This window comes from Carassius auratus, chromosome 7 (genome assembly GCF_003368295.1).
Source record: "Carassius auratus strain Wakin chromosome 7, ASM336829v1, whole genome shotgun sequence".
NCBI lineage: Eukaryota > Metazoa > Chordata > Actinopteri > Cypriniformes > Cyprinidae > Carassius > Carassius auratus.
This window is the reverse complement of record NC_039249.1, coordinates 22,684,512-22,697,595: the sequence shown is the minus strand read 5'-3', so window position 1 is coordinate 22,697,595 and position 13,084 is coordinate 22,684,512. Positions and strand designations below refer to the sequence as shown.

The following is a 13,084-nucleotide window of genomic DNA, read 5'->3' as shown; positions in this document are numbered from 1 at the left end:
CACGCAGCGCAAAGACAAACTCCTTGACTTAAGTTAACGCACGTCCATCGTAAAGCACAGCTCTTTAAAGATCTGCACACATGGGCGATCCAGTGCCGTATGACCAAACGCTGGTCAGAAAAACTTTTGACAGCTAAAAGTTTCGTCCAATCAGCGTACAGCTTTCTCTCAACCAATCAGACACGCGCAACGCTCGCGCAGTTCGGTGTAAAGTCAGAACATAGGAGTTCGGTGTTTTTTTTTATTTTATCTAAACACAGTCTACCTCTTATTTACATCACTATCGACACCACTAAACTTTAATAAATAAATAAATAAATAAATAAATAAATAAATAAATAAATAAATAAATAAATGTTTGTTGTTTGAATGAACATGATTAGTCTCGGGTTAATAGGCAATACATAGCAGCTAAATTAAACAAATTAAAATTGTACACTTATTCCATAGAGGTGAAATATTTCTGCATCTGTTTGATGCACATTTATGCCCTCGTGTGGTGGTTAGTAGAAGGATTATACTGAAATAATATCTGAACATGAACAAGATTAATTGTAATGAACTTTATTTATTCTTCAAAATAAGAAATTTGAACAGAGAAAAGTACATACCTAAATCCTCTACAAACAATTTCACAGAAATTATCCCTTCTTCAAAACTTGTCTGTATTACTGTATAACTCTAACGCTCTTTATAATTTGGCACCCTCTACTGTAAGTATTTTGAATAAACCTCTGCTATTTTAAACTACTCATTAGGTTTGAAATAAAGAGACAAACTGCAGAATATTAGACAACCCTCTCTCTTTACATTTCTTTTCAATCTTAAGATTGGCAAAGAAGCATTTTTAAAATGTCTCATGTGCATGTGCCTTCAATTATCCACTCTCGGCATTCTCCTGGTTTCTTCATAGATTCATATTTTACCCTTTAAGTTGAATCAACTTGGCAATGCCCTTAAGAAAATCTTGTTCATCAAACTCCAGCGCTCACATCAAACACAGTGTGGCAGGCCCATGTTCCCCTGAGCATCGACTGGGGCAGAGAAATGGCTACCACACACACTAAGCCTGCCAAAAACAACAGCAGGGTCCTCTGTGTTCCTCTGTTATCCTTGAGATGGTCTTTTAATAGGAATGTTCCACATGCCCCGTTTGGAGTGGAAATAGTGGTAAAAGTTCCTCAGTCGCAGTCTTTCTACCTCTAGTCCGTTCTGCAGAACCCTATGAGAAGATGTGATAGAGGAAGACATGACTGGTTTGATATAAAATTTCACATCCTCTTAGTTAAGCCACACAGTTTATTAATGCATTAGCTAATGTTATGTGATGGAACATTATCATACAGTGTTACCAGAACAAACTGGCATTAGCAATGGAATTAATTACCTGTCCAGCAGCTCCCAGTCTTCTCCTCCCCAGCGGTCTTTAAACTCCTCAGTGTTCATTCCACCAATTTTATCAAAATCAGACTTATAAATTCCAAACAAGCCAAAGCCATTCACTTCCCAAAAGCCTGTGTGAGAAAATCAGACCTCAGATAAATGTACACAAACAATGGAGAGCTTCCAGTTTCTTACAAATGCATTCTAAACCAATTTAGCAATTTAGTTTCATGGCAATTTTATGCCAATGTGCATAACATAGAAGCAGTTTTATGTAAATTCATGTGCAATACACTAACCGAGGGAAATCACTTCCAAAATGCCAGAGGATGCATATAATATATTGACCAAGCAAAATAAATATGCAAATTAGTTTTAGACTAAAATGTGTCTGACAACGGCAAATAAGAAAATAAATTAAATTTGCCTCTTCCTGTATAAATAACCAATTACAATCTGATGTAACCTTTTTCAAACAATCCTTCCACTCATCCACTCATCTCATGTCACATATCAATCCTGCTTATGGTAAAATACAACTGGTGAATAAAAACAATGCAGAGATTTTCCTGACTTTTGAATTACTATGAACTTATGTTTTTATAATAACCATACTATATTATTATTCACCAAAGTCCATTAAAGTGAAAAAAGTAAGAAGTAAAACTGCAAGACATTATACCAAAAGACAGTAATATGACTCTGTTTAAAACAAACAGGATATGTAAGAAATAGAATCAGACACATTATGCACAACTGGTGTTTAGGCATATGTGTTTACATGTACCTAACAGCTGTCTCTATAAGTGTCTGTGTATATGTTTTACCATCAGGCTCCAGAGGTGAGCTCCCACAGTCCAGTCTCATGACGATGGGTGCGAAGGCCAGTCTGCCTTCCACACAGTGCTTCCTAATAGTCTCCAGGATATTGTGAGGGAAGTGGATATGCAGGTCACACAGGAACACTATGCTGTGACTGTCCTGGAAATGATGTTACACCATCACCAGTGTTGCTTTGTGCAACCAATTGTCTTGGAGAAAATGTGTAAATATTACTTATAAATTAAAGCTGTTTTGAATTAATTTTCAAATGCCGAAAAAAAAAAATCCCAAAACACCTTTTACATAAGCTTCCATTCTGGGAAAGAGAGCTCTTTAATCATCTATAAAAGCGCATTATTTTCCATTAAAATTCAACTTTCAAATATTGTTCCCAAACATAGATCACCCCAGGTATTGTACATATTTATAATAGAAAAGGCCTGTTTAAAATCTTCTCACCTCTATGGTGTCTACACCCATCTGTAAACCAGACGATCTCTCGAAGTTCCCTTCACGTCTCAGATACTTGTACCTACACAAAGAGCCAAGAACAAAAAACAAAAACAGAAAAAAAAGATTGTTTTTCTCAGTTCCAAATGGTATGTGAGCCCAAACCAGGACTCGCATGAAGAATCCTCCTGAGAAGATCTATGCAGGGACTGTGGAAAGACACAGGAACTCAGTACTCACCTGGGCACCATGCTCTCCTTCAGTGCCTGCTCCACATCCATGTCATCGCTCTGGAAGTCTACAATGATCACGCTGAAATTCTCATCCTTGGTCTCATGGTGCAGGAGCTCCATATCTGAGATAAACTGCTGCACCCAGCGAGCCTGGTTCTTTACTGTCACAGAAGACAGCTCAGGTGAGTGGCTATGAGACTGCAGTTTGCCAAGCTATTCATAAATTGAACTAGTTATATTGTGCTCCTAAAATGGCCCGTGTCTGGCTTTGCTTTCAAATTGACATGCTCTCTACAGTCCTTATACATTTATGTACACTTATTGGCATTGCTTTGATAAATATGCATAAACAGGAGCTCATATTAGTTTGAAATACCTGGTACTACGAAGTGTACCATCACGTCATGTCTCCATTCTAACATGGTTGGCTGGCAGAGCAGGGGTTTGGCCCAGCTGGTGCTCCAGGGTGTGGTGCTGTGTGTTTGGGAACTGGAGCCGCTGGGCGGTGGGTTTTTGGAGGGTGTATGGTGGGATGAGGTTAAAGTTCCCTCTCTGCTCTCAATTCCCTCCTCATATCGACTGCGGTGCAACAGCAGATAGATGTAGTCAGATAGGCGCACCACTCTTTTCCCTCCCTCCATCAACAACAGCTCCATTAAATAACGGTTGCCCCTGGCTGAGTCTCTCCTCTTCTCTACATTTACAATCCGGACCAGAGTGTAGATCCTGTCAGAGAGGTGAAGAAGAAACCGTGAGAAAAAATGAGAACAGTTGCTGTAAATAGAGTGCATTTAAATGAGACAGTAAGGAATATACATGATAAATGTAAGTACACTATGTAACACCACGTATCCTGTTTAATCTAGTTGTGTCAGTAGTAATAAAGGTTTCCCATTTGTTATGATAAAACTGCATGAAGCGACCCACTGAGAGACCGCTTACCAGCAGGAGTTTAGACTGTCTCAGTACAAGCTTAGAATTAAAAGATAGCTCTACACTTGGAAAAACCCACACATATATTTAGAAGGGTCATATTTATTCATCTTTGAATCATGTATATATATAATTTTTTTTTTTTCACTAAGGTCCATATTATTAGTAAAGTAAAAAAAAAAATACTGTTCATTTTCTGTCTTCTATATAATTATTCATATTAAAGGCTGTTTTTCCAACTGTGCCTTAAAGCATACTGCATGTAAATGCTTTCTTTATTATTTAATAATAATATTATATAATTTTGATGTCATGGTTATGTTTGGTTTCGATACAGCAGGTTGTCAAAACTAAACATTAAATTGCTTTTTTTATTAAACAGTGGTTTACTGAACAGTTCTGCTCTTTCTATAAATAAATAAATAAACACATGTAAATTGTGCATAATGCAGATTTTTTTTATTGACTTCTAAATTATAATGTTTGTTGTTGCAATATATTCAATTTACACAGTGGCTGGCATAACTTGTTTAATAACAGATTTCTTTAAACATAATTAACATGAAATAATTTAATAAACAATACAGCGATCTGTCTCACCACATCAAAAATGCCATTAATCGTTTGAATTTCAAAAAAAAAAAAAAAAAAAATGGACATAATTCGGAAGATGGCACTTTATTTCTTATCAAAAGGAACAATTTATAAAACTGGAAATGTCCAATGAAGTTCCACCTCTGCAGGTACATAGTGTTACCATACGAATGTGGGTACATAATGAAATATTTATTTTTGAGTGAAATATCCCTTTAAATATCCTCATTTGCATTTTTAAATATCCTCACCCTCCATTCCTCTCATTCAGCCTCTCCATGTACTGTGAGATCACGTCAAGGACCTCGTTCTCTGCGAGCTGCAGGTTCCCCGAGACGTTACACCTCAGGTCATTCCAGTCGGACCTCAGCAGCTCAAAGTCCACAGGGTTCACGCTGAAGGTCCGCTGCCAGTTTATGGCCTCCTCTGACAAGCGTGGCCTCACTTCAGTCTCCTCGTAACTGTACTCTGACATCTCTCCTTCCTCGAGGCCTCTGCTCTGAGGAGCCAGGTCCGATCCCTCAGGCATCTCTGAGACCTTTGTTGGCTGCACCTCAGGAGACCGGCTGTTCTCAGACGAGTTTAACCCAGGGTGGTCTCTCCTTTCCGAGCTTGAAGGAGGCAAGCTGTCTGGATCTGATATGGAGGCTGTAGGGTCACCCTTATTATGAGGCCCAGGCTCCGTAGGCAAGGAAGGATGACTGTGTTTTAACAGGGCAGATTGGGTGGAAGTCTTAAGACCCATTAAGGGGAAGTTCTGCCAGGCGAGAGAAGCAGCTGCTTGGGTTTTTAAGGACCTCCATTTTGAACTCAAATCCACAAGCCTCTTGCTCTTTCTAGACTGATACAGGAACACACCAGGAAACACTTCCAAAGGAGGTTTTGGTCTGCTTACTGGAGGACGGGCTCTAGTGATGTAAATTTTATTGGTATTAGTCTCTTTTTCCACACTGGTCCCAACCACAGGTTTGCCTAAAATCCGATTGGCCAAGACATAGAGAGGAGACTTCTGAGGAAGCTTAAAGAGGGATCTTCCCTTCACAGGTGGGCTAGAAGTTTCTGTCAGTTTACTCTGGTTTGGCAGTCCTGGGTCAGGCAGAAGCCATGTTAAAGTACGTCCTCTCTGAACCAGCGCAAGTGTTCGGGATTCCCCTAGCTCCTCGCTCGCTCCTGTCTGTTCATTTAGAGACCCACTTTGAGGGTCTAACGCACCTGTACTACCCTTTGCCTGTCTTATTTCTGTCATTTCATCATCCACCACAAGTGAGTGTTTAAAATACCTTTCCCCTTTCATTCTTGTACTCCCTTCTCGCTCTTTTAACTGAACGTACTGCCTTCCTTGCTGAGTGATGTAGCTCTTTGAACCCCTGTCTAATCTATCAGGCTTGGAGGAAGCAGTGGACGCGGTGATTCTTGATGTCTGATAGGGCGGACTAGTCCTCTTGACTGGCCGGTTGCTGGAATTGATTGTCTCCTCTGGGTCGATGCCTTCCTCCTCCTCCAGGAAATCTGTCAGAAGAGACGAGTCCCATCAAACCAAACCCCTTTAAATAATTCATGTAATCTGAAATGGGAATTTCTTAATGACATGATTAAAGAGTCAGTGAGGCTGCTGCAGTGTTGATGGAAATCTACCGCTAATGATTATCATCTCCAGGCCGTCCATCCATGCTGTTACACACAGCATGTTGCAGCTGTCCAAATGCACACACAAGGTCCAAAATCAACTATTTGCCACATATGCCAGTTTGACTTTTAAATTTAGTTTTACAAGTTTTTTGACTGATAAATAATTTGTACTGGTCACGAAACTTTGCATTACTTTGCCTTACTTTTATTTGTGATTTTGTTTACTGTAGTGAAGGTCACTTGAAGAATGATATATGAAGATGAGTGTTTTGATGAAACTGCACCTGGTACAAACACACACACACACATTGTGTGTTTTCCCTAAATACAGAACGTACATACATACATACATACATACATACATACATATACATGTGAATCAGTGTAGTAGAAGGCAGTTTTGCAGTTACACTGAGCATGTTCAATTTGACTATTTTATGCAAGGCAGTATATATATGTGTATACATACATACACACATATATATATATATATATATATATAGAGAGAGAGAGAGAGAGAGAGAGAGAGAGAGAGAGAGAGAGAGAGAGAGAGAGAGAGAGAGAGAGAGAGAGAGAGAGAGAGAGCTATAATGTTTTCTTTTGTTTCGCTGTAAATTAATCACATAATGCACATAATGTAAATCACTGGAGAACACAGAAGGTTGTCATTACCTGTACTGCATTAACAATAAGTCAGTTAATATATATATATATATATATATAAATTCTATATAAAATATTTTTTAAATTATAATTTTAATAGTTTTCATGTCGTGACTGCAGGGGAGGAAACATTTATGATGCACCTACTGTATGTACACTCACTAGACCATCTCTACCATTTAATGCCTTGAAGCTTCAGAAGGACTAGGTTAGACTTTATGAATGTTTTTTTTTTTACAGTTATGGTTACAAATTCTCTCTGCCTTCCTTCTTTTGCATACTGAGTGGTCGTTGACCAAAAAAAGAGAAAACAAAGAAATGCGAAATGCGATATCGTGATCTTTCTATAAGTGACAATTAAACTGTATTTTACCAGAGGTGGGTAGAGTACCCAAAAACTTTACTCAAGTAAAAGTAAAAGTAATTCTAGAAATATTTACTCAAGTAAAAGTAAAAGTACTAGTCTTGAATAGTTACTTGAGTAAGAGTAAAAGAGTATCGGATAAAAAATCTACTCAAGTAGTTAGTTACTAGTTACTTTGGGTCATATATACGGAGCCTTTTTTTATAAAGATATATAGACAAAAAATGTAAGTAATGTATGTGTGTGTGTATAAATGTATATATTTCATCAGCCTTTAATCCAATTTATGTAATTTATTATAAAACCCTGTCTGTTTATTTAAGTAACAAATATAGGTATCATGCCATAACATATTTTTAATACGACTGACTTTATTTTAAATGTGAATTTAACATTGAAAGTTAATGTGATATAAATATTGCTACTAATCTTTCATTGTTCAGAAAGAGAGCAAATAACATTTACATTAAACATAATTTTCACTGACAGTCTAGATTTCAATCACTCTCAGAAACTACCATTAAAATCACTGAAACTGTTAACACTGTGAAATCAGTATCTTAATTATAGATTCGTACACACATCTGCACTTTGTTGTTTCTGACGAGAGAATTCGGCAGAAAGAGGTATTCAGTAAGTGAGCGAGTGAAGGAAGCACCGGCATTTCAGCGATGACTCATCGGAACACCTCTGATTGGCCATTGCATTCAAAAGCTCAACAGAACCGTGTGTGATTGGTTAATGCGCAGCGCTGTAAAAACGCGTCTGTCTCTGGCTCAGCGCCAGCAAGCGATCACAGATCTGAATTTAGCAGCTGATGATATGACTTGCTGAACGTACTCGCACTGGTGTGATTGTATTAAAATTAATAAAATCTTAATCGGCTATTCTTTGTCTTTTGGAAGCTGCATTCAACCTGTTATAAGCCACACACGTACAACAAACTAATGTCACAGTGCTATCGTGTACTGTAATCGAATGTAGCCCAAGTTATTACCTGTTAAACAGTAGACCGCACACGCGTTCATCTAATAAGGATATCCACCGCAAGCAAATAATAGCCTTTGCAGATTAGCTTTCATTCAGTGCAGTTCCATAGCAACGTTTTCAACGCTGCTAATATTCTTAAACGTTACAACTCTGAGTGAACCACTTCAGACACTCAGCGCGTGCAGCATGGAACTGAACGACTCATTCAAACTGATTCATGAACCAATTCACTCGTTTGCCGACTGGTTTGATCAAGCCTTTGAACAGAGTTGACTCAAAAGAATTAATCATTCGCGAATGGGCATCGCTCATTGTCCAGAGAAAAGTAGACGGCGTGTTTGGAATAAACTGAAGCATTTATTGCATTAAGATAAAGTAACGAGAGGGGCGTCGCCCACAGTAACGAAGTAAAAGTACAGATTTTTCCCAAAAAATGTACTCAAGTAAGAGTATAAAGTACCCATCTTTAAATATACTCCGAAAAGTATTCGTTACCCCCGAAAAATTACTCAAGTAAATGTAACGAAGTAAATGTAACTCGTTACTACCCACCTCTGTATTTTACTAACAGTGTATCCTAATCCATGTAATGATCCTAATAAAGTTGGCGGCCAACTGTTTTATTTACTCCTTAAAGCCCATTTCTACTCACATTTGCCGTCTGGTTTGTGTTAATTTTGAACCCTGGGAACACATATGTCGCTTGGCTCATTACAGATGGTGAGATTTTAAAGAGAGCAAACAGCTGCTGAATTCTTATCTGTTATTAAGATCCCAGCTGAACACAGACCATCAGGTTTGGGGAAGAAAACAGGCTGGTCATCCTCGTCCTCATCCATCTTCACGTACTTGTAGAAGCCAAATCTACATGATAATTCGAAAGAATAACAGGGCCATGGTTATCTTTTTATTTACATAATTAGTTATTGCTTAATTTCCTCTTATGATCGGTAAGGATTCATACTTTTCTAAGTAGACAGGAGATTCTCGGTAGAAGCATTTGTTCTTTTTCTCCATATGAGTAAGTCTGGTGAAGTCATTGGGATACACATAAGAAAGGTAGACCTGGTTGAGCACACATAAGAATATGAGAAAATAGGTAAAGAAAAATGGTAGATGTATTTATTAAGCCAAAAGTGTGTCAAATAAAACAACCAGAATAATTAAAAACAGTGACTGTAATTGGACTGCATGAGATTTACTCTCTCGTCTCAGACTTGTGTTTAACATTGATGACCAAAAGAGGGCAATGTTTGCTCTAAGCACAGAGATATCATTTAAATAGAGCAGGTCCACTTCATCAGTGGTTCTCAACCTTTTTCATGGGGGCCACTGTCCAAGACAGTTTTCAAAACCCCATGTAGGCCAAGATATTTCTGGTAATTCACTGCAATTAACACAGCTGTTTATTTTCAAACTTGTTTTTATTTACAGAAACTAGGAGTGACTATATATTAAAATAAATAAAATATAAAAATAAAACAAATTTAGAATTGAATGTTATTCAAAATCACATTCTTTATGATCAGCAAATGACATGATTTTCCAGACAGCAAAGCAGTCAGCAGTATAGTAAACCATACCTTCCAGAGCTGCATACTGTAACTAGAAAATTATATTATATATTTATCTTAGAAATTCTAAGGGCTTTAATGGAAATGAAACTTTTGACTTTTTTTATTTTATTTATAAAAATGTCAGGAAACAAATTCATATAAGAAAATTGATATCAATAAACATCTTTATATTCAACTTGAGGTTAATTAAAAATTTGCTTATTTGCTAAATTTTGGTGGTCATAAATTAGATTACGTCAAAATACTTTTTTTCTTTTGAACTTTTGATTATTTTAAAAATACAGAAAAAACATATAACTGTTTTCACAAAAATATTAATAATAAGAAATGTAAGTAATGGAAAAAAAAATTGAGCTTTGCCATAACAGGAATAAATTACATTTGAAAATATATTCAAATAGAAAACATCATTTTAAATTGTAATACTATTTCACAATAAGAAATAATGTATCAAATGCTCTAAAGTTGACCACAACTGTAAAGTTTAAAGGGGTCATATGATGCTTTTTTAAAGACCATTATTTTGTGTATTTGGTTTAACAGAATATGCTGAAATGCTTTAACACACAAAAAAAAAAAAAATATTGTACATTATTGTAGGTCCTCTATGCCCCGCCTCTTTCAAACACATTGTTTTCTACAAAGTCCCTCCTTCTGACAAGCACAGTCTGCTCTGATTGGCCAGCTGACCCAGTGCATTGTGATTTGATGAACACTGCAAGCACTCGTCGGAAATGTAATGCCCCTTTCCATAATCACGAGCTTCATCTTTCAAAATAAATGTAAAAGACAGTTAATAATGTCCTTAGTTTTACCATCAGTTCAAGCCCGAAAGGGGAACAGAGTCACGTGACAGACACAGTGATGAAGCTTGTATGTGTTTGCAGTTCACAAACCACAGAGGGTTAAGATAGCTGACTCCACTGTGTGACCCTGTCTCTCTCTCTCTCACCCACACACACACACACACACACACAAACACAAACGACGCGCAAAACTTTACGTTTGAACAGTCAATAGCAAATACTTAAACTAATAACAAAACATACTTCCAGTAGCCGATTCAGAAGTGTCAGATTGTCGTAGCAAAGTCAGAATTACCTCCTCTCCTCTAGGTTCACGAAACGGTCGTCCATAAAATGCTTTGCTGTTCTGTTGTATAAAGTAATCTTAAAGATTCCTAAATGCATCTACTTTCGGAAGGCCAAATAAAGTTTGGCCAAATAAAAATTAGCTTCTGCCTAGATACACATCATCTCCCTGACACGGCTGATTCAACACTTGCTTCCACTGTCCTCATTTATAAGTCGCTTTAGATAAAAGCGTCTGCTAAATGCATAAATCTAAATGTAAATGTAACGTTGATTACTGTAACCACGCCTTCTTTCTTTGCGTGAACATTTGGGCGGCATTAAATAAATATTTCCACATAGTGATGTAGAGATGTGGGGGCGTGTTTTAATGAGCCATTTTAGGGGGGCAGGGCAGTCTTAATTTTGATAAACAATCTCTCTTGTTTTGAGACTTTAGTCTTTGCAACTTGCAACAGGGATCTTATCAATCAGCTTGTAACACTCCAAAGAAAAAGGAAAACTTGAAATCACATCATATGACCCCCGTTTAAAGCAACAAATTGAGCCAAAGCTGTCCTAGAGTGAGGTAAGTTATCGACTGCATATTTTACGACATTTTTAAAAATCAGCAGTCAACATTTCTGTCATCAAGATGGACAGTGTGCTTGTCGAGACTGTTACTTACAAACTGCAGGCCCTGATAGCGAGCGATAGGGAAGTCCTTCACCACGTAGGTAGGAGAGTAGACACAAGATGGCAGAACATTCTCCAGCCTGGACCGATCTATCATGGGAACTAGGACAACAAATATGTCAACATATAAGACAATTCCCACACCCTTCATAAGACAGCCGACATTGAAGTAACTACTCAGCACAAACATCTTTTCATTCATTTAAATTAAAAATGTTACATAAAATCAGTTTGCTGATTTCCATACAGATATTCATTGGTTTCTATTCATCACTATTAGCTTGTGTCTCAGTCCTGACTGTCACATATTCAGTGCTGCTGCTCCTAACAAGCTGACATCCTATATCTACACCACCATATGGATCTACCAATGCACTGCTGAGCTTCCACACAAGCAATTAAACACTGCAAATCACATATCCACACTGTCTATCCTGAGAGATGGATGTTTATTTTGTTTACCAACCATAGCTACACACACACACACACACAACAGTGTTAGAATGCTGAAAGAAAATTTTATGGACAATTTTGTTAGCTGATTTAAAACTTTTGAACATTATGCCATATGGCATTATATATGATATATCACATTATGACATCATATCACATTATATATCCATCATTGTGTTAAACCAATAGTAAGCATCAGTTGGGTCAGGTGAATGCATGACTTACAACTGAGAGCAGCACAATGAGATCCAGCAATATGACTGGACAGTGTTCATAAATGACCTTAACATCCAAATACACTGTAGGGAATACTCACTCTTGTAGAAGGTGTCTCGTGGGTCTGGTTTGAGCATATCTGCAGTATGTATCTCTGTCCTATGGTTAACCCGCAGAGCGAGAGAGTGACTGGCCAGCGTCTGTGGGATGTGACGAACACTGTTCATCTTCAGACTGGATTCATCTGTCAGAGACAGAGAAAAAGGACAGTGAGAGACAGCATGTGAATTTAAATCAGCTAACAGACTAACACTCAACAACCCCTGCTGTTTGCTATTATAGAAATGGTAGAATACTGGCTTTTCTATGGCTGACAAATAAGTGTATACAGTATTTATTAGGGTCCAAAAGTCTAAGACCACTGTAGAAGCTATTATATTGTTATAAGTTTTTTATTATTATTATTATTGCAGGTTTCATCTGCATAACAATTTATATATATTTGTTTCTATTTTGTTAGAATTTTTTGTATGTATGATTCTTTTTTCTAATTATTTATATTTTATCAAATATAATTTGAGAATTTTAATGACAACTGCACTCAAGATGCACAAGCAGTGTAAAACCTGCTGTTTATATTCTCCTTCTAAATATATTTATAAGTTATATTCTCGACTGCATATTTTAGCACATTTTTTAAACAGCGTTCCATCAGCACACTACATCTGGAGCCAGAGCAGACACTCAACGAACATGCTTCTCTTCAATATTATTCTCATCGCTGTGCCCCAAACCTCTGATGAAACTCTAAATCCAACCTCACTCTGGGAAACCTCTTTTCTGGTTGGATCAGTTTATTTTTTTATTTTATTTTTTATGGATACTTCCCCAAGGCTTAAAGAGATGTAACCAGGCTCACACACTGCCTACGCTTTAAGACAATCCCTTGGTGATCAGTCTATGGGCAGTGAAGCATGCAGGTGTGTGCATGCGAGGGAGACTCTATTCATT

The 13,084-nt window shown here is 37.4% G+C and overlaps 1 protein-coding gene across 2 annotated transcripts in view; it reads right to left on the bottom strand.

Moving 5' to 3' along the window:
• Positions 1-617: 617 nt before the first annotated feature.
• The window catches only part of b4galnt4b (beta-1,4-N-acetyl-galactosaminyl transferase 4b), an 83,170-nt gene continuing 70,703 nt past the window's right edge, over positions 618-13,084 (bottom strand). Inside the window, exons 11-21 of one of the 2 annotated variants that reach the window (XM_026267936.1) lie at positions 12,174-12,317; positions 11,397-11,506; positions 9,026-9,126; positions 8,852-8,925; positions 4,667-5,924; positions 3,265-3,614; positions 2,896-3,049; positions 2,665-2,737; positions 2,211-2,364; positions 1,388-1,514; positions 618-1,222 (exon numbers count right to left, since the gene is read on the bottom strand). In XM_026267936.1, the coding sequence (XP_026123721.1) occupies positions 1,108-1,222; positions 1,388-1,514; positions 2,211-2,364; positions 2,665-2,737; positions 2,896-3,049; positions 3,265-3,614; positions 4,667-5,924; positions 8,852-8,925; positions 9,026-9,126; positions 11,397-11,506; positions 12,174-12,317 (2,660 nt within the window). In that variant the 3' untranslated portion in view covers positions 618-1,107. Of the gene's footprint in view, positions 1,223-1,387; positions 1,515-2,210; positions 2,415-2,664; positions 2,738-2,895; positions 3,050-3,264; positions 3,615-4,666; positions 5,925-8,851; positions 8,926-9,025; positions 9,127-11,396; positions 11,507-12,173; positions 12,318-13,084 lie in introns of those variants that run through there. The other variant, XM_026267937.1, reaches the window with a different exon arrangement.